This window comes from Triplophysa rosa, linkage group LG22 (genome assembly GCF_024868665.1).
Source record: "Triplophysa rosa linkage group LG22, Trosa_1v2, whole genome shotgun sequence".
NCBI classification, from domain to species: domain Eukaryota; kingdom Metazoa; phylum Chordata; class Actinopteri; order Cypriniformes; family Nemacheilidae; genus Triplophysa; species Triplophysa rosa.
This window is the reverse complement of record NC_079911.1, coordinates 9,550,243-9,572,847: the sequence shown is the minus strand read 5'-3', so window position 1 is coordinate 9,572,847 and position 22,605 is coordinate 9,550,243. Positions and strand designations below refer to the sequence as shown.

Sequence of the window (22,605 nt, the reverse complement as noted above, 5' to 3'; positions counted from 1 at the left end):
ATTAGCTGCAATATTAGCAAAAATGTCATTTCTGCAACATGTCTTTACCGCAGCACATTTTCAAGGATTCCTGTGTATTAAATTACAAATATAAAAATAAACATGTTCCAGGTTAAAATCTTAATGACTTGTTATTAACACCCATGTGTAATACTGAAATATTAAATATATTAATTTAAGGTAGTGTTAAATAGGATTTATTGCTTTGACTTGATTTAATCTTTAAAATGATTTGGGTTGATTCAATCAAATGTTTTTGGTATTTAATCTAAAAATACAATCAATTATAATTTTCAACATGTAATAGATTTTAAATAGTCTCACAACATTTTCTTATTGTCAATTTTAAAATATATTGAGCATTTAATAAAAAGTTGTTCTTACCATTTCAGGGAACTCGCGATTTTCTAAGAAGTTCTTGTCCTTCATTGCGCGCTGCATCGTCTCAGTAAAACTTGGGTCAACCACTAAAACACTTTGACCATCGAGTGTAGAAAACTTACATTCACTTTTTCTTGAGTCAGTAGCCATGCACACTTCATAATTATAGGCGTGTGGAAGAGTTCCAGTAACTCCTGTATCTGCGTAATACGATGGATAATACGGAATAACCGGAAGATTTGACTGATACAAGCGAGACTGTCTCCATCTGTAAATTTTAACTGATATTATGACAACAACGCAGGTAATGAACAGGAAAGAGACAGCTGCCAGTGCAAGAACTAAATAAAAGGTCAGGGTGTCATCGTATTGATTGGTATGCCCGGAGTTCGTAAATTCTGAGATCACCGGAAAGCTGTCGGCAACTGCCAGATTAATGGTGACCACAGCTGAGCGTGAGGGCTGTCCGTTATCCTCCACAACAACAGTGAGTTTTTGTTTGACAGCATCTTTATCATTCACTTGTCGCACAGTTCTTATTTCTCCATTCTGTAAACTCACTTCAAACAGCGCTCTGTCTGTAGCTTTCTGTAGTTTATAGGAGAGCCAGGCATTCTGTCCAGAGTCCACATCAACAGCCACCACTTTAGTGACGAGATAGCCAACATCTGCAGAACGAGGCACAATCTCGGCCACCACAGAACCACCAGTCTGTACAGGATACAGAATCTGAGGAGCGTTGTCATTCTGATCTTGTATTATAATATCTAAAGTCACATTTGTGCTGAGAGGTGGAGAGCCTCCATCTTGTGCTTTCACAATAACCTGAAGACTTTGTATTTGCTCGTAGTCAAAAGCGCGCAATGCGTGTACCACTCCACTGTCAGCATATATTGATATTAAAGATGAAACAGGGGCTCCACCCACTGAAGTCTCATTTAGAAAATACGAAATTCGAGCGTTCTGGTTCCAGTCATCGTCTTGAGCACTAAAAGTGAATATGGACACACCAGGTTGATTATTTTCAGTAATATATGTTGTGAAAACACTTTTTTGGAACTTAGGAGGATTGTCGTTAACATCTGATATTTTAAAATGTAATGTTTTCTGACTGGAAAGCGCAGGTGACCCCGAATCAGTAGCTGTGATGGTGATGTTATATTCTACCACACGTTCACGATCTAAAGCAGCGTCAGTTACTAACGTGTAGTAATGTCGTAATGAGGACTGAAGTTTAAATGGCATATTTCGATCAACTGTACATCGAACCTGACCATTTTCACCTGAATCCAGATCTTTAACATTGAGGATCGCCACGGTGGTTCCAAGAGGTGCGTCCTCACTCACTGGGCTTGAAAATGACATAACGCTAATAACCGGTGCATTATCATTTACATCAATCAATTCAACAATTACTTTAGCAGAGTCTCCTAAACCTCCCTGGTCCTTTGCTTCGATATCAAATTCATATTTATTTGTTTTTTCGTAATCAAGCACCCCATTTAAAGTTACGACACCAGTGCTTTCATTTATCTTAAAAATCTCATCAATGATTTTTGAATTCGCAAAGCTATAAGAAACTATTTTATTTACTCCATTGTCTGCATCACTAGCATTAACAATAGTTATTTGCGTTCCCTCTGGCGCATTTTCTGCTATTATAGCTCTGTAAACCGACTGGTTGAATACAGGCGCGTTGTCATTTACATCTAGTACAGTAACCTCGATTTTAACATTACCAGATCTTTGCGGATTTCCTCCATCGACTGCTGTGACGACGAGAGAAATTCGTGAATATTTCTCTCTGTCTAGAGGCCTCTGAAGAACCATTTCAGCATATTTGACACCACTTGGCCGTGCATGCTGCTTTAAAATAAAATTATCATTGGGTGACATTATATAGTCTTGGATACCATTCACGCCCACATCAGAATCATGTGCGCTACCCAGTAGAAAACGAGTTCCTGGTGTTACCGATTCACTTATTTCAATAATTATTTGTTCTTTAGTAAATGCTGGCGAGTGATCGTTTATATCCAGTATTTCAACCGTAACATGGTGTAGTTCCATTGGATTATCAAGTATTATTTCAAAGGTGAAGCTGCACGGAGTGGTTTCAGCGCAAAGCTGCTCTCGGTCAATTCTCTCATTTACAACCAAAGTCCCTTTGTCTGTTTTTAGCTCTGCGTATTGAGTGTTGTCGCCAGATACGATACGAGCCCGACCCGAGCGCAGTCTTTGAACATCAAAACCAAGATCATGAGCTATATTCCCGATAAGAAATCCTTTCTTCATCTCCTCTGGAATGGAGTATCGTATTTGTGTACTAATGTCTGAGATATAACAAAAAGTCATAATGAATAAGACCCTCCAAACGAAAATATGATCCAAAGGTTGTCTTCGCGATTGATTTGCAATAAGCCTCGTGCGTACAGTTATCCCAATCATTTTAAAAAGCTCACCGATTAATGGCCCCCAAAGACGTGCAACAATCGAAGTATTCACACAATAATCCACTTCATCTGCTGCTTGTCGGTAAAATTAAGCTTTCCCTATCGGCACTTTTTTTTATCTCCACCAGAATAGCCCGAACAGCATCACCCCTGCTTCTCTTAGCGGGCGGTAGCAAATCATGAGATCAGGCTACACATTTCTGCAAGCCAACAGCGGCCCTTACGGTTGATATCAATGAACAGCAAAAATTTAAGCAGAACCTAAGTTTATGGAAATAGGTTATTAATTTAGTAAATTATCGATTTAAAGGAACAAATGAGACCGTTCTATTTCATCTCATCCTAAACGACCAGTTATGTTTGGAAGATTGGACTTAGTACAACGGGCAATTTTATTCCCCTTTTATTATTCAGTATATTTATTTGCACTGTGGAACGTTTTTTTTTCCTACGTATAATTCAGATTTTAAAAAGTTTTAATTTTCGTTGGCGTAGCCTAAAAGTTAAGTTAATTCTGTTTTATTTTCGTTTCGAATAAAGCCAGCTATTTGGATTTGCAATATAAAACACATTTAAATGGTTTCACATGTGTGGTCAATATTACATCAACATTTTAATTTGATTTTCTGGTCTTACCATTTCGGGCAAACTAGGGTCTTCCAAGCAGTTGATGTCTTTCATTGCGCGCTGCATAGTTTCTGTGAAACTTGGATCCATCACCACAACATTCTGACCGCCGAGCGTGGAAAACTTACAGTCGCTTTTCCTCGAGTCTGTAGTCATGCACACTTCATAATTATATCCGTGTGGAAGAGGTCCAGTAATTCCTGTATCTGTGTAGTTTGGTGGGTAGTATGGAATAACAGGTGGATTGGATTGATAGAAGATGCGTGATTGTCTCCATTTGTAGATTTTTATTGACATTATAACAACTACGCAAGTAATGAACAGGAAAGAGACAGCAGCCAGCGCAAGAACTAAATAAAATGTCAGGTTCACATCATATTCTTTGGTATATCCAGAGTCCGTAAATTCTGAAAGCACTTCAGGAAAATTATCAGCAACTGCCACATTAATGGTGACCACAGCTGAGCGTGAGGGCTGTCCGTTATCCTCCACAACAACGGTGAGTTTTTGTTTCACAGCATCTTTATCAGTCACCTGCCGCACAGTTCTTACTTCTCCATTCTGTAAACCCACTTCAAACAGCGCTCTGTCTGTAGCTTTCTGTAGTTTATAGGAGAGCCAGGCATTCTGTCCAGAGTCCACATCAACAGCCACAACTTTAGTGACCAGATAACCAACATCCGCAGAACGAGGCACAATCTCAGCCACCATAGAACCAGCAGTTTGCAGAGGATACAGAACCTGAGGAGCGTTGTCATTCTGATCCTGAATATTTATGTTTATCGTCACCTCCGAGCTTAAGGGTGGGGACCCTCCATCTCGAGCTGTCACGTTAAAAGCGAAAGATTTCAGATGTTCAAAGTCAAACGATTTTACTGCGTGAATTGCGCCAGTTTCAGAATTTACTGAAACGAAAGAGTCTAGTCGTGCCCCGTGCATATCTACATCCTTTAAAAAATAAGCTAATTGCGCATTGGGACCTGAATCAGCGTCATGTGCTTTAACAGTCAGAATAGGTATGCCAGGAGAGTTATTTTCGTTAATAAATGTTTTATAATCTTCCGAATCAAATTTAGGCGTGTTGTCATTGACATCGGAAATTTTCACTGTAACAGTTTTGTTAGCGTACCGTGGTGGAGTTCCTTGATCTAATGCCAGGATCGTAATGTTATATTCAGCAAGACTTTCTCGATCAAGCATGTCATCAGTGATCAAGCTGTAATAGTCAGAGAGAGATGATTCAATCTTAAATGGGATGTTTTGATTTATTGAACACTCAACAACACCATTTCTACCAGAATCGGCATCTTCTACGTTTATGACAGCTATAGTCGTTCCTACTGGGGCATTTTCAGGAATTGTGTTTGAAAAGGACATTAGTTGTATTGTTGGAGAATTATCATTTTCATCAATAACATCTATAACAATTGTGCACGTATCAGAGAGGCCTCCTTTGTCTCTTGCATAAATTTTTAATTGATGATTATTTTGAGATTCATAATCTAAATTAGCAAAAAGTGTAATCTCTCCTGTATTTGAATTTATCTCGAAAAGCTCTCTTGCTTTTTTGTTTGCAAGGGCTAAGGAATACGAAACGTGGCCATTTACCCCTTCGTCAGCATCATTAGCGCTAACAGTACCTATGACAGTACCAGAAGTAGAAAATTCACTAACTTCAGTTTTAAAAACGAGCTGTTTACACACAGGAGCATTATCATTAACATCCACCACAGTAACATGTATTTTTACTGTGCCTGATTTCTGAGGTGAGCCACCATCAGTTGCAACTAGAATCAATTTAATCTGATGTAGTTCTTCCCGATCCAGCTCGCGCTGTAAAACCATCTCAATGTATTTGCTGCCATCGGTCTGGCTGTGAACATCCAGTTTAAACCTATCACTTGGATGTAATTTATAGCTTTGTATACCATTTAGGCCTACATCTGTGTCTATAGCACTATCCAAAGGGAAGCGAGCTCCCAATACTGCGTTTTCAGCTATACTTATATTAACATATTCTTTCGGAAACAACGGTGCATTGTCGTTAATATCTTGCACCTCTACGGTGACCCGATGCAACTGAATGGGGTTTTCAACGATAAGATCGAAGCTAAAGCTGCAAGGCGTTGTTTGCTTACAGAGCTCCTCGCGATCAATCCTTTCTTTAATAACTAGAGTGCCTTTGTCTCGGCTCAAGTCAACGTACTGTCTACCGCCCTTTGTTACAACGCGAGCTTTTCCAGATATGAGTCTACTTATCTCAATCCCCAGGTCCTTAGCGATGTTGCAAACAAATGATCCCTCTGGCATTTCCTCAGGTATAGAATATCGCGCACTGCAAAAGACGACGTCCATTCCATAAAAGCAGAGAATTAAAAACATAATCTGCCATTTTAAGCGTGTGCTAACCATCCAAGGGTTGTGTGAACTGCTGAACGAGCGTAAAAAATCCATCGTTTTAAATCATCAAACGAAATACGAAAACATCAAAATACACATTTATGTCCTTTCCGTACAAATAAAAGGCTTCATCTGACCAAACTACAAACGTCGGACAAATTACTCGGCAAAGACTCTTCAGCTGTTATTCAACAGCGGCACTTACAGTTCTAGAGTTGCAAATACAAGGCCAGTAGTCCTGGTTAGGTAACACTAACAATGTACAGTATGCTACTACAGTGCGTATACAGCCATTTAACAATAAAAAAGCGATTTATATGTGAGACACAGGCTGTTTAATCAGTTACGGGACAACATGGGATATCGCAAATCATTTCAGCACCATCGGAATGAACAGCACCCGATAGATCCAATACAGGGACACAATGACAAAAGCAAACTCTGTCAACACTTGCCAGGTATACACAAAGCCACATTTATAAATGACTATAGCAAGGTACAATATTAGATAATAGTATTTAAACTTGTTATGGTAAACCTATAAAGATTTAAACTGTGAAAAAGAAAAATTCTTTCAAAAAATACAAAAACTTAATAGTTAGGAAAAACACATACAACTGTACTATTCATCAGACCAAATCCTTGACAGAGATGCACCTTTTTTTTCTCTCATTACAATACTTTGGATTCTTGTAAATCTACTAAATTACTGTTGTTATAATCCAGATTGTCCAAAAGTCTTCAACAATAATTTAGAATTTAGGAAGTAAGATTATGTCTTACCTGTAGAGAAACATCCAGCGTTGATTCACAGAGAAGGGCATGAAAAGACAAAAGTGAGATTTAAAAGGTTATGAGTGTTTCTGTGTAGTGTAAGCATTTTTAAGAAGAATCAAGGTCAGTTAGAAGAAAATCAACATGTTTTATACTATTGGTCAAAACTGTGATTTTGAATTTACATAACTCTCTGTAAACAATTTATGTAAATGATTAAAGTCAGCAGGATATTTACATATTTCTCACAGGTCATCCTGTTCAAACAGATACATCCCCATGGCTGTTAATGTACAATATATTGCGTTATTGAGCATCATTTAATATTTGCACCCTTTTGCAATTGTTCTTATAAAGCCCCCCCTCCCCACCCCCGCAATTGTCTCAAATGTTAAAAACTAGATCTTAACATTATGTAGCCAATGTGCAGAGAATGCAGTAAAGAATAGTGCAGTGTCAAAAAAGGGCAATGCTCATCAGGGCAGTATAAAAAAAACACATTTGCACATAAAGAGTGCTAATTAGTACATCAAATTTGTACCAAATATGTATTTACTTAACAAATGAAGAGTTTATTTGTGAAAACAGATGACTCTGTTTTTATTTATATTGCTTGGAATGCACAACGTGATTTTTGATTTGCGAAAAAAACTCTTTTTTTTTTATGAACTCTTCAAATGTTACACCAACACCCAATTAAATGTTTGTGGCATAGCTGCCCTAAACTAACAGCATATTACCAAAATATGTTTTTATGTTTCTGTAATGGTTTATCCACCAGCATGTGTAAGCTCTTTCAGCACAGTAGCATTTCTAGTGCTAAAATATAATTGTTGTTATCCACAAATTTTTTAATTCATAATGAGAAAAAGAAATACTCTTTGTTTTTATTCATATGCCTAATTACAGTTATTTATTTGCAGTCCTTAATAGAAAAAAAGTTTTAATGGTGGTCTGTTAATTAAATGCTTGATTAATTTCTGTCCTCTGAGAGAAGTTGAATGTGCCAAATCAAAATTGGGTATAAAAACGTGAACAAAACTATTTAGTTGTTTCAGTTTGTTATTTGCCTAATACAATATTTAGTTTTAAACATTTTTTTGACAGATTCCTAAAATAACTTGAGTTTCTCTTTATTAGATCAATAGGCATTCTAATAAATTTGATAAACACTGTGCAATGTTGTGACCTTCTTTAAGTATACAGTCCCAGTGAGTTTTCTAAAAGTGCAACTTCACTGCTCAGGACAAACAGGAACATTACAACATGACCAGTCATTGATCTTTAAGGAAACACTACACAATATGAATATGGTCTGTAAACCCTCTTTGGGAACAATAAGGTTATATTTGTTAACATTAATATATTCATTAACATACATGAACTTACAGTATAGTTTTTCAGCATTTTAAGATTAAGATTTCAAGTTAAACTCTATAAAGTGTTCGTAGTTTTTATTTTTATTATTATTGTTAACAATATTGTAAAATATTGTTGCAGATTTTGCATATGATATGGTATTGATGCAAACTACTGTAAATCTTGAACACGCAAGTATGATAAACAAACAGAAACTATGTGTGGAAAAGTAATAAGTCATCTCAGTGTTTAAGTGAAACTCCTGATTAGCGGATATTTTCAATAAATTGAGTAATGACACCACAGCGTCATATTAATGTCAGAAGTAACAAGTTAGGCAGAATGTTAGTGACTATTTATGACAATTTATTTAGTGGTGCTACATTAATACACCACAGAAACAAGAATGATCAGGGACAAATTCTCTCAAACACAAGCCTGTATGCACATTGAAGAGCTTATTTTTATGACTTAAGGGCTAGTTCACCCAAAAAATGAAAATTCTGTCAACATTTACTCACCCTCAGATTGTTCCAAACCTGTATATATTTATTTGCTCTGCTAAACACAAATGAAGATAAATGGAAGAATGTCAGTAAACAAAAAAATGGTGGTGGTTGAGGAGAGACCCCCCTCATATGATTGTAAAGCGCTTTGGGTGTACAGCAATACACAATAAAGCGCAATATAAATGCCTCATTCATTCAAACACATCTCATCGCCCATTGACTCCCATAGTATTTATTTTCCCTACTATGGAAGTAAATTGGGATGAGATCTGTTTGGTTACTGACATTCTTCCAAATATCTTCCTTAGTGTTTAGCAGAACAAAGACATTTATACAGGTTTGGAACAATCTGAGGGTGAGTAAATGATTACATTTTTGGGTGATTTAAATATATCAGAAAGCCACAACACAATGACACTGAATATTTCAGAATAACAGCAAACAAATATTTATTTAAATATGCTTTCTAAAAGTTATAAATGTTCTTGTTACACACTAGCATTACAAAACTCAAGATTTACAACACAAAAAAGCCCCCCACACATTAACAGACCATTACACTTTCTCACATAGACGTTCTCACACAGCCATGAAGGCCTGGAGCTAAAACATGCCTGTTTGTAACCCAAAGATACACATCAGTCAAAATGAGTGTTCAAACTTCCAAGAGTTTAATGCAGTGTTGTTGTTTTTTTACAGAAAAGGCTAAACTCATTGAGTTCTGCCTTTCTGACCTTTTCTAAAATCATGAAAAAAAATACTAGTATGGCAGGCCCAAACAATACATGCTGAAAGATTTTGTAGAAGTGCAAGCATTTTATGAATTTATATATAAAATATATTAATAATTTACCAGGGTGGGGTAATTGGGTTTGTGTCCTTCCTCGTCACTATATGTGTTGGTTGTATTAATGTCACTGCACATATTTTGGGAAGGAATTGTGTTTTCATTGTAAGATGAGACGAACTTGAAGTCGCTGGTGCGTGAGCCCGTGGTTAAATATGTGTCATAGTTATAAGCGCTGCGGAGAGTTCCTGCTCCATCCACCTCTGCATAGTGGGGAGGCAGATAGGCGCTGGGGACTGCAACTGCTCCATCATACAACAGTCTGGGTTTTCGCCTGCGACAAACCTTCACGGCCATAACCAGAATAATAAAAGTAATAAAAAATGTGGAAACTGACACCAGTGCAATAATTAAGTATGATGTTAATTGTGCATTATTCTCTTCAAACACTGTGTCCTTAAGGTCTGGAACTTCCGCAAGATTATCTGAAAGAAGTAAATAAAGAGTGCAGGTTGTAGACCGAGATGGTTGTCCATTATCCTTCAATGAAATGATGAGATTCTGCTTCATATCATCAGATTCCAAAATATCTCGTTGTGTTCTGATCTCTCCGTTGTGAAGACCAATGCTGAAAAGTCCCGGATCAGTAGATTTCATGATCTGATAGGAGAGCCATGCGTTCTGTCCAGAATCAGCATCCACAGCGATCACCTTTGACACCAGAGAACCAGAGAGAGACGTTTTAGGCAGAAACTCAGTCATTGAAGATTTTCCGTCTGGAACAGGGTATAATATCTGTGGAGAGTTATCATTCTCATCTGTTATGAAGACTTTCACTGTCACAGCACTGCTGAGCGGTGGAGAGCCATTATCTCTGGCAACTGCCTGGACTGTAAAGTTTCTGAACTGCTCATAGTCAAATGATCTGACAGCATGAATCACCCCAGTATCTCCATTGATGGATACATATGAAGACACGGGAATGCCACTGACTTCACTGGGTACCAGAGAGTAAAGTACGGTGCCATTTTGCCTCCAGTCTGGATCTGTTGCCCTCACAGAACAAATAGATGTGCCAGGTTTGTTGTTCTCAGTCACGTAAGTGCTGTATAATTGGTCCACAAATACAGGGGGGTTGTCATTGATATCAGAAACTGATAAATATATGTTTGTAAACGATGACATTGGCGGTGTGCCCCCATCGGTCGCTGTCACAGTTATGTTGTAATGGCTTTTAAGCTCACGATCAAGAGGACCTGTTGTCACTATTGAATAATAATTTTTGATAGATGGGTTTAGCTTAAAAGGAACATTTTCCTGAATAGCACATAAGACCTTCTTATTATCCCCCGTGTCTTTATCCTGAATATTAATAATAGCCACTTCAGTGCCGGGCTCAGCATTCTCTGGGATTTGGTTTTCTGTAGACTTCAAGTATATAACAGGAGTATTGTCATTAAGATCGATTATGTCTATATCAACTTTAGCATTAGAGGCCAAGCCGGAACCATCCTTGGCCTGAATACGTATTTCATAGTGGTTTTTATCTTCGTAGTCTATCGGTCCGATAACTTTAATTTCCCCACTGGTCTTATCGATAGAAAAGAGCCTGGATGCCTTGTCTGAAATTCTGTTGAATTCATACACAACATTTCCGTTTACTCCTTCGTCAGCATCTAAAGCGCTTACTGTTACCACCACGGTATTCAAGGGTGAGTTTTCTAAAACGCTGGCTTTATAAACAGGCTGAGTAAATACGGGGACATTATCATTAGCATCCAGAACAATTACATGAATAACGACTGTACCAGATCTTACAGGAGTTCCACCATCGATTGCAGCAAGTACCAAATCCATATCTTTCTTTTGCTCCCGATCTAGTTCTTTTTGTAATACCAGTTCGCAGTATTTTCCTCCATCTGAATTTGAATGAACTGCAAAAGAAAAGTGTTCGTTTTCCTCAAGTGAATAATTTTGAATACCATTACGGCCCTCATCCGCATCGTGCGCCTCTTCCAGGGGGAAACGTGTTCCTGTGGCAACATATTCCCCAATTTCAAGTTTGATCAGTTCATTGGGAAAGCGGGGCGAGTTGTCATTTACATCTTCTATTTTCACTGAAATCCGATGCAGCTCCAAAGGATTTTCCAAGACTAGATCATATTTCAAAATGCAAGATGATTTCGAACCGCATAACTCCTCTCGATCAATCCGATCCGCCACAATAAATTCTCCTTTCTGCGGGTTAATCTCACAAAAACGGTTTCCGTTTTCATCCGTGTCTAATCGAGCTTTGCGAAACAAAAGCCCGTCCGTTTTAAGACCGAGATCCTTGGCTATATTTCCTATGACAGATCCTTGTTTCGTCTCCTCTGGTACGGAATAGCTTAAATCCCCACTGCTTTTGCGCACAAACAGCACAATGAAAACGATACATGTCGCCCAAGAAAGGAATCCGAACGTTAATGCCATTATTGGTGCCAATAATATTAAATTTGCCCTTCAACAACCGCTGGGATGTTTACATCGATCCACAGACCGTAAAATGATGCGTATGATAGAGGTGTCTCGTTTAAAGTATCAGAACAGTGGGAGGGAAGTCTACTGCATCCTTGGTCAATAGCGACCCTCTGAGTTCAGGACTCGCATTACACTTTATTACAATTTGATTTATATTGCAGTCTATTTGGATTCAGCAACCAATTCAAAAAGAGAACTATTATTTTCTCACGACGACAAAGACAACGAAACATGTCAACATCAGACCCAACACCAGACACTGTTTAAATCAGATGCAGTGAAAATCATATCCTAAAAAAACACATTCTGTTCTGAATGCAACAATATCTTACACTTACAACAATGTATTAGGCTACTGTTTTACTTACAATTGCGAATTTGTGTGTTTTTTATTTTTAATTCAAATTTTTTGTTTCCCCTCGTTCAAGGTTCTAAGATGCTTAACTGTTCCAGATGATCATTTACCTTTCGCACAATTTCAGATTTTTAGATTTACTTGAATTACATGATATCGCTTCGTAATTTATTTTTCATGTGATCTTTTAAAATGAACTATTATTTTACATTGCCTACAATTTTGATACAATAACCATAGTTTTATGGTCCATAGCTTTATATTTATTTTAATAAGCCATGGTTTAAATTTAAATAAACAATAAAAACTGTTAATTTTCTTAAGGGTTAACAGCATAGTCACACCGCGTTATTCACCTATACAGGAATTTTCGAGATGCATAATTTTTAATAATTTGTTTTTTATTCGTTTTGTTTATTTTTATTAGTTAAAAGGTTTTAAGTTGGTAACTATTAAAATGGAACATTTTACAATATGTATCGGGCAGCTGGGAAAATACATAAATGTCTTACCTCGTTCGCCTCTTCTGTGTTGATAAGACTAACAATAGGTGTCCCAAAAGAATCACATTGGTCTGATTTTAGATTGTCACCAGCTGGAATTGTATTTTCATTGTAAGATCTTATGAATTTAAAGTCACTGGTGCGCGAGCCCGTTGTTAGATACGCGTCGTAATTGTAAGTGCTGCGGAGAGTTCCTGCACAATCCACGTCTGCATAGTTAGGAGGCAGATAAGAGCTTGGAATAGCGACTGCTCCATCAAACAACAGTCTGGGCTTTCTCCTGCGACAAACCTTCACTGCCAGGATTATTATAATGAACGTCAAGAAAAAGGTGGACACGGACACTAATGCAATGATCAAGTATGACGTTAATTTGGAGTCACTCTCCTCATATGTCACATCTTTAAATTCTGGAACTTCAGAAAGATTGTCAGAAATTATTAAGTTTACCGCGCAGGTTGTAGACAGAGATGGTTGTCCGTTATCCTTCACAGAAATAATGATGTTCTGCTTCATATTGTCAGATTCAGAAATGTCTCGTTGTGTTCTGATCTCTCCACTATGGAGACCAATGATGAAAAGTCCCGAATCAGTAGATTTCATGATCTGATAGGAGAGCCATGCGTTCTGTCCAGAATCAGCATCCACAGCGATCACCTTTGACACCAGAGAACCCGAGAGAGTAATTTTAGGCAGAATCTCAGTCATTGAAGATTTTCCGTCTGGAACAGGGTATAATATCTGTGGAGAGTTATCATTCTCATCTGTTATGAAGACTTTCACAGTCACGTTACTGCTGAGTGGAGGGGATCCGTTATCTCGGGCAACAACTTGGACTGTAAAGTTTCTGAACTGCTCATAATCAAATGATCTTACAGCATGGATCACCCCTGTATCTCCATTAACAGATATAAACGAGGACGCTGGAACACCATTGATCTCACTGGACACCAGAGAGTAAACTACAGTTCCGTTCTGTCTCCAGTCTGGGTCGTTTGCACTGACAGAAGAAACAGATGTGCCTGGTTTGTTGTTTTCTGTCACATAAGCACTGTAGGACTGCTGCTCAAAGACAGGTGGATTGTCATTCACATCAGAGATGGATAAATGAATTGTCATGGAGGTGGATAATGGTGGAGATCCCCCATCAGTTGCTGTGACAGTTATGTTGTAATCAGATTCTTTCTCTCGATCTAAAGCGTTTGTAGTTACTAGAGAAAAATAATTCTTAACAGATGAGTTTAGTTTAAAAGGCACATTTGGCTGAACAGAGCAACGAATCTGCCGATTTTCTCCTGAATCTTTGTCTTGAACATTAATGATACCCACCTCACTTCCTGGCATTGAATTCTCAGGTATTGGGCTATTCAACGATTTCAGAATGATTCTGGGTGGGTTGTCATTCACGTCCCTTATATCTATGATGACTTTAGCAGTTGATGATAATCCAGATGCATCTTGAGCGTGAATTCCTATTTCATATTCTCTTTCATTTTCATAATCAATTTCTCCGATCACCATAATCTGTCCTGTCGTCTTGTCCATAGAAAATGTTTTTGCAGCCATATCTGATATTCTACTGAATTCATATGACACTTCTCCGTTTGGACCTTCATCGGCATCTGTCGCACTCACTGTGATTACTGATGTACCCGGTGGTGTATTTTCAGGCAGAGTAACTTTATAAACAGACTGGCTGAATACTGGCACATTATCATTAGCATCTACAACAGTAATGTGTATGACAGCAGTACCAGATCTCTGTGGTGTACCACCATCGGTTGCTGTAAGGATCATATTTATCTCCTTCTGTTGTTCACGATCCAATTCTTTTTCAAGTACGAGTTCGGCGTATTTTCCTCCATCTGCAGTATCACGTACACTTAAAGTAAAATGTTCATTTTTCTGTAGTGAGTAGCTCATCACTGCGTTATGTCCAGTGTCTGAATCATGTGCTTCAAGCAAACGGAATCGCTGACCTTTATCTGCTGATTCTCCGATTTCAAAATGAATGCGCTCATTTGGAAATCGTGGTGCGTTGTCATTTATATCCTGAATTTGCAGTAAAATGCGATGCACTTCAAGAGGATCTTCTAGTACAAGCTCATAACTGAGAATGCAGGGAAATCGAGAACGACAAAGCTCCTCCCGGTCTACAGTTTCTACCACGAAAAAATCACCAGAATTTAGATTAATATCACAATACCGTTTTCTGTTATCCTCTGTGTCTATCCGAGCCTTTCGATCGGACAATTGTTTTACATTAATCCCGAGATCCTTGGCCACATTTCCGATCACATACTGGCTCTTCATTTCTTCTGGTACATTGTAGCTCAAATCTGCACAAAAGATTTCCATAGGAAGCGCAAGAAGAGCCACCAAACAACCACAGAAAGGAATTGCGAGTCCGTTTTCCATATTGGTAAAGTTGATATTGAATTAGTGTTTATTTACCGTACGATAACTCTTAAACGCATGCTATTTTTTACAGCGTCGACAGACGACTACTCCATTTTGTGCCGGGTGTATTCTAACAGACAGAGCTGCTGTTACATGTATTATATGTAGGAGGAGAGATGCATCACTCGGCAGTGTTGGTGAGTAGCGACACTCTGAGTATTTTCTGTTCATTGCATTATTTATGTATTAAAACCGATCGGAATATAGCAAGTCTAACAACAGGAAGTATTACTATTTTCAAATAGAATTTTAAACGCCATGTACTTTAAACTGATATTGGAAAGTAATTGAAAATATTACGTCTTAAATGCTCAAGTAAAAAAGACTGCACAGGCGCTGTCCGCGTCTGTGGTGCTGAAACCGGTTGACTTCGCCTAAATAATAAACGAAAAATAGCTTATAATTACTCATTTTACAAAACCATTTACGTAAATGAGAGAGAACCTTTTTATTCATTCTTCGACCAATCAATACTCATTTTTATAAGTGAGAGTTAGTTTAAAAATACTGCTTATAATGCAGTAAACTTTTGTTTATGAGCCAGAGTTAATTAAAAAATAGTGCTTAAAATGTATATAACTTTTGAAAATGACCGAAAACGAATATGCTACTTTATAAATGGCTTAGAAAAGCAATGGATAATATGAGAACAACTGATAAAGGCCCAAATAGCTCATCAACAAAAGACAAAGATAATAATAAAAACTCGTTAAACAATTACATCTCTGTATATATTCCAAAACTGATAACAACTTTCTTTTCTGTTTTATTGGTAATGCAAAAAATATATAAGCGAGGTGCTATAAATGAAGAGATAAATTATTTCGAAAAAACAACTCTCTGTTTATTTGTAAAAATGTTCCCTATTGAAATAATTGTATTTAGATTCCCTGCAATAAAATAAGCACATAAAGGTAAGTGACACTGATTATACACAGTTTTTAAAGCTTGTAAACTGTGACGTTTTATATTGCAAGAAAGAAAGGTTCTCTTTTAATTGCTCACTTTGATGCAATATATATCATAATATTATAACTGCGGCATTAAATGTTTTTTATACTGTATAGTATAAATAAGATTACGTGAATTATTATAATACAGAGCCCACAAGAGTGGATAATCTCTTACCTCATCGTCGTCCTTTGTAACATCTAATGATATAATGTTTGGGTGGAAATGTCTGTTGTGTTCCTGTTTCAGAGTTCCTTCAGCTGGAAGTGTGTTGTCATTATACGATCTAACGAACTTGAAGTCACTGGTGTGCGAGCCCGTTGTTAGATATGAGTCGTAATTGTATGTGCTGCGGAGAGTTCCTGCTCCATCCACATCTGCATAGTTAGGAGGGAGATATGCGCCGGGGACTGCAACTGCTCCATCAAACAACAGTCTGGGCTTTCTCCTGCGACAAACCTTCAGGGCCACAATCAGTGTAATGAAGGTCAAGAAAAAGGTGGACACGGACACCAATGCAATGATCAAATATGAGGTTAATTTAGAGTTGCTTTCCTCATAAGTCATATCGTTAAGCTCTGGAACTTCAGAGAGGTTGTCAGAAATTAATAAATTTACAGCACATGTTGTAGAGAGAGATGGTTGTCCGTTATCCTTCACTGAAATAATGATGTTCTGCTTCATATTGTCAGATTCAGAAATGTCTCGTTGTGTTCTGATCTCTCCACTATGGAGACCAATGCTGAAAAGTCCCGGATCAGTAGATTTCACAATCTGATAGGAGAGCCATGCGTTCTGTCCAGAATCAGCATCCACAGCGATCACCTTTGACACCAGAGAACCCGAGAGAGTAATTTTAGGCAGAATCTCAGTCATTGAAGATTTTCCGTCTGGAACAGGGTATAATATCTGTGGAGAGTTATCATTCTCATCTGTTATGAAGACTTTCACAGTCACGTTACTGCTGAGTGGAGGGGATCCGTTATCTCGGGCAACAACTTGGACTGTAAAGTTTCTGAACTGCTCATAATCAAATGATCTTACAGCATGGATCACCCCTGTATCTCCATTAACAGATATAAACGAGGACGCTGGAACACCATTGATCTCACTGGACACCAGAGAGTAAACTACAGTTCCGTTCTGTCTCCAGTCTGGGTCGTTTGCACTGACAGAAGAAACAGATGTGCCTGGTTTGTTGTTTTCTGTCACATAAGCACTGTAGGACTGCTGCTCAAAGACAGGTGGATTGTCATTCACATCAGAGATGGATAAATGAATTGTCATGGAGGTGGATAATGGAGGAGATCCCCCATCAGTTGCTGTGACAGTTATGTTGTAATCTGATTCTTTCTCTCGATCTAAAGCGTTTGTAGTCACTAGAGAGAAATAATTCTTAATAGATGGGTTTAGTTTAAAAGGAACATTTTGCTGAATTGTGCAACGAATCTGCCGATTTTCTCCTGAATCTTTGTCTTGAACATTAATGATACCCACTTCAGTACCTGGCATTGAATTCTCAGGTATCAGGTTATTCAACGATTTCAGAATGATTCTGGGTGGGTTGTCATTCACGTCACTTATATCTATGATGACTTTAGCTGTCGATGATAATCCAGATGCGTCTTTTGCTTGAATTCCCATTTCATAATTTTGTTCTTCCTCATAATCAATTTGTCCGATCACCACAATTTGTCCTGTTTTTTTATCAATAGAAAATAATTTTGCAGCTTTATCTGATATTTTACTGAATTCATATGATACTTCCCCGTTTGGACCTTCATCGGCATCTGTCGCACTCACTGTGATTACTGATGTACCCGGTGGTGTATTTTCAGGCAGAGTAACCTTGTAAACAGACTGACTGAATACTGGCACATTATCATTCGCATCTAGAACAGTAATGTGTATGACAGTAGTCCCAGATCTCTGTGGTGTACCACCATCAGTTGCCGTAAGTATCACATCGATCTCCTTATGTTTTTCACGATCCAGTTCCTTTTCCAGTACGAGTTCTGCGTGTTTTCCTCCATCTGCAGTTTCATGAACATTTAAAGCAAAATGTTCATTTTTCTGTAGCGAGTAGCTCTTCACTGCGTTGTGTCCGATGTCAGAATCATGTGCCTCCTCCAAACGGAATCGCTGACCCTTAACTGCTGATTCTGTGATTTCAAAGTTAATGCGCTCGTTTGGAAATCTTGGTGCGTTGTCATTTATATCCTGAATTTGTAAAATTATACGGTGCACTTCAAGAGGATTTTCTAGTACAAGCTCATAACTGCAAATGCAGGAACTGCGAGAACCACAAAGCTCCTCCCGGTTTATTGTCTCCGCCACGATTAAATCACCAGTTTTTATATTAAAATCACAATACCGTTTGCTGTTATCCTCTGTGTCTAGCCGAGCCTTTCGAGAGGACAATTGTTTCACATCAAGCCTCAGATCTTTGGCTACATTTCCGATCACATACTGGCGCTTAATTTCTTCTGGTACATTGTAGATCAGATCTGCACAATAGAATCTCAGAGGAAATAAAAAGAGAGTAACAAAACACGCACAAAAAGGAATTGAAAATCCTTTTTCCATATTTAGATAGCCTAGCTGATGTTGCCTATGTTTTTTTTTTTTGCCCAAAATATCTTAATTGATGGTATTCCAAAAAAATCCAGCTTCGAAGGATGACTACTCCATTTTGTGCCGGGTGTTTTCTAACAGACAGAGCTGCTGTTGCATGCATTAAATGTAGGAGGAGAGACGCATCACTCTGCACTCTTAGTGAATAGCGACACACTGAGTATTTTCTGTTCATTGCATCATGTGAATTTTACGGAAAACCGAAAGGGATAAAGCATGGTAATGGCCGAAGTATTAGGCCTACTGTTTCGTAAGTGTATTATTTTGAAAATGTAGGCCTAATCTACTTTAACGTGAATAACATTTGCAAGGAATAGAAAAATATTACGTCTTAAAGGCCAAAGTGAAAAATCTGTACAGGCCCTGTCCGTGTTTGTGGTGCTGAAACCTGCAGACTTCGCATAATGAATGTACGAAAACAAAATTTCCAATTTAAAATAAAAATATATATATTTTCGCAAACGAAAGAGAACTGCTTTTAGTCGGTTCGTCGACCAATAAATTCTTTTTTTTATAACAAAACCAGATTCGATATATTAGGCTCAAAGCGAGCTTTAATGTAAAAATATGCTAAAACTTAATTTTACGTTCGGAAATGAACTATAAGAAATATAAGTTACTTTACAAACGGCTTAGAAACAGCATTTGACAGTATGGGAATGAGTGATAAAGGGCGCAATAATTCATTAACAAAACTAGAACGGAAACAAAAGAGACAAAAGATATCATTAAAAACGTAAACCCCTGTATGTTTAAAAAATGGCTAAATAACAACATTGTATTCTGTTTTATTGGTTACGTAAATTGTGAGCGAGGAGCAACAAATGATGACAACAACTGTTCTGTAAATCAAAGATCTCTGTTTTATATTCGTTTTAAATAGTTTACTGCAATAAAGGGTTAGGATCACTGCAATGAAATCATTACGATAATATAGCCTAAGTATAGCCTTAAGGCTTTTGCATAAACTGTGACACTGAGTTTCTCATTGTTTGCTTACTTTAAAGATATGCAATAATATTCTAACTGCCGGTATTTTAAAAAACTTTAGTTGTTAAATGAAGCTGCATTGGTTGTTGTAAAAAGAGGAGTTATCAATTTCTTACCTCACCGTCATCTTCTGTAACGTCTAATGACATTATGTTTGGGTCAAAATGTCTGTTGTGTTCCTGTTTCAGAGTGCCTCCAGCAGGAAGTGTGTTGTCATTGTACGATCTAACAAACTTGAAGTCACTGGTGCGCGAGCCCGTTGTTAGATATGAGTCGTAATTGTATGTGCTGCGGAGAGTTCCTGTTCCATCCACATCTGCATAGTTAGGAGGGAGATATGTGCCGGGGACTGCAACTGCTCCATCAAACAACAGTCTGGGCTTTCTCCTGCGACAAACCTTCAGGGCCACAATCAGTGTAATGAAAGTAAGGAAAAAGGTGGACACGGAAACTAATGCAATGATCAAGTATGACGTTAATTTAGACTTGCTCTCCTCATAAGTCATATCTTTAAGCTCTGGAACTTCAGAGAGGTTGTCAGAAATTAATAAATTTACAGCACATGTTGTAGAGAGAGATGGTTGTCCGTTATCCTTCACTGAAATAATGATGTTCTGCTTCATATTGTCAGATTCAGAAATGTCTCGTTGTGTTCTGATCTCTCCACTATGGAGACCAATGCTGAAAAGTCCCGGATCAGTAGATTTCACAATCTGATAGGAGAGCCATGCGTTCTGTCCAGAATCAGCATCCACAGCGATCACCTTTGACACCAGAGAACCCGAGAGAGTAATTTTAGGCAGAATCTCAGTCATTGAAGATTTTCCGTCTGGAACAGGGTATAATATCTGTGGAGAGTTATCATTCTCATCTGTTATGAAGACTTTCACAGTCACGTTACTGCTGAGTGGAGGGGATCCGTTATCTCGGGCAACAACTTGGACTGTAAAGTTTCTGAACTGCTCATAATCAAATGATCTTACAGCATGGATCACCCCTGTATCTCCATTAACAGATGTAAACGAGGACGCTGGAACACCATTGATCTCACTGGACACCAGAGAGTAAACCACAGTTCCGTTCTGTCTCCAGTCTGGGTCGTTTGCACTGACAGAAGAAACAGATGTGCCTGGTTTGTTGTTTTCTGTCACATAAGCACTGTAGGACTGCTGCTCAAAGACAGGTGGATTGTCATTCACATCAGAGATGGATAAATGAATTGTCACGGAGGTGGATAATGGTGGAGATCCCCCATCAGTTGCTGTGACAGTTATGTTGTAATCGGATTCTTTCTCTCGATCTAAAGCGTTTGTAGTTACTAGCGAGAAATAATTTTTAACAGATGGGTTTAGTCTAAAAGGAACATTTGGCTGAACAGAGCAACGAATCTGCCGATTTTCTCCTGAATCTTTGTCTTGAACATTAATGATACCCACTTCAGTACCTGGCATTGAATTCTCAGGAATCGGGTTATTCAACGATTTCAGAATGATTCTGGGCGGGTTGTCATTTACGTCACTTATATCTATGATGACTTTAGCTGTCGATGATAATCCAGATGCATCTTGAGCGTGAATTCCCATCTCATATTTTTTTTCATTTTCATAATCAATTTCTCCAGTTACCACAACTTGTCCAGTTATCTTATCAATAGAAAATAATTTTGCAGCTTTATCTGATATTCTGCTGAATTCATATGATACTTCTCCGTTTGGACCTTCATCGGCATCTGTCGCACTCACTGTGATTACTGATGTACCCGGTGGTGTATTTTCAGGCAGAGTAACCTTATAAACAGACTGACTGAATACTGGCACATTATCATTCGCATCTAGAACAGTAATGTGTATGACAGCAGTACCAGATCTCTGTGGTGTACCACCATCAGTTGCTGTGAGCACCATGTCTATTTCCTTCTGTTGTTCACGATCCAGTACTTGTTCTAGTACGAGCTCAGCATATTTTCCTTCATCCGCAGTATCATGTACAGTTAAAATAAAATGTTCATTTTTCTGTATTGAGTAGCTCCTCACTGCGTTATGTCCAATGTCTGAATCATGTGCCTCGTACAAACGGAATCGCTGACCTTTATCTGCTGATTCTCTGATTTCCAAATTGATACGGTCGTTTGGAAATCTTGGTGCGTTGTCATTTATATCCTGAATTTTCAGAAATATGCGATGCACGTCGAGAGGATTTTCTAGTACAAGCTCATAACTGAGTATGCAGGGAATTTGAGAACTACAAAGCTCCTCCCGGTCTATAGTCTCTACCACGATTAAATCACCAGAATTTAGATTAACATCACAATACCGTTTGCTGTTATCCTCTGTGTCTATCCGAGCCTTTCGAGCGGATAATTGTTTTACATTAATCCCGAGATCCTTGGCTACATTGCCAATCACATACTGGAGCTTCATTTCTTCTGGAACATCGTAGCTCAGATCACAATAGATTCTCAAAGGAAAGACAAGGAGAGCAACGAAACACCCACAAAAATAAAATAAAAATCCGTGTTGCATATTTGAATAATTGATGTTGCCTATGGTTTATTTACCCAAAAGAAAATATTGATGCAATTTCAATAATTTTCTCAGCATCGACGAACGACTACTCCGTTTTGTGCCGTTGTTTTCTAACAGACAGTGCTGCTGTTGCGTATATTAAATGTAGGAGGTGAGACGCATCACTCTGCACTCTTGGTGAATAGCGACGCTCTGAGTATATTTTGTTCATTGCAACATTCGCGTATTTGACAAAAAACCAGTTTCAAAGTGAGAGTTAATTTAAAATTATGGTTAAAAAGACGTATAACCTTTGTAAGTGACAGACAGAAAATAAAATACGCTACTTTACAAACGGCATAGAACAACAATGGATGATATGAGACTGACTAATAAAG

The 22,605-nt window shown here is 38.0% G+C and overlaps 2 protein-coding genes across 17 annotated transcripts in view; both read right to left on the bottom strand.

The window, feature by feature from the left end:
• The window catches only part of LOC130546377 (protocadherin alpha-C2-like), a 193,296-nt gene that overhangs the window by 94,538 nt on the left and 76,153 nt on the right, over positions 1–22,605 (bottom strand). For 2 of the 16 annotated variants that reach the window (XM_057321601.1, XM_057321626.1), the window contains exon 1: positions 19,820–22,338. The exons of 8 other annotated variants lie outside the window; for them this stretch is intronic. In XM_057321601.1, coding sequence (XP_057177584.1) covers positions 19,820–22,225 — 2,406 coding nt within the window. In that variant the 5' untranslated portion in view covers positions 22,226–22,338. Of the gene's footprint in view, positions 1–384; positions 2,940–9,356; positions 11,870–16,256; positions 18,779–19,819; positions 22,339–22,605 lie in introns of those variants that run through there. 6 more of the 16 variants (XM_057321599.1, XM_057321624.1, XM_057321602.1 and 3 more) reach the window with 3 other exon arrangements.
• LOC130546382 (protocadherin beta-16) lies at positions 3,420–6,050 on the bottom strand. The gene has a single exon (XM_057321643.1). The coding sequence runs from the start codon at positions 5,913–5,915 to the stop codon at positions 3,435–3,437; it is 2,481 nt and encodes an 826-aa protein (XP_057177626.1). The 5' UTR covers positions 5,916–6,050; the 3' UTR covers positions 3,420–3,434.

Coding starts and splice junctions, on each gene's coding strand:
- LOC130546382 (XM_057321643.1), bottom strand. CDS start 5,915: ATGGATTTTTTACGCTCGTTCAGCAGTTCACACAACCCTTGGATGGTT.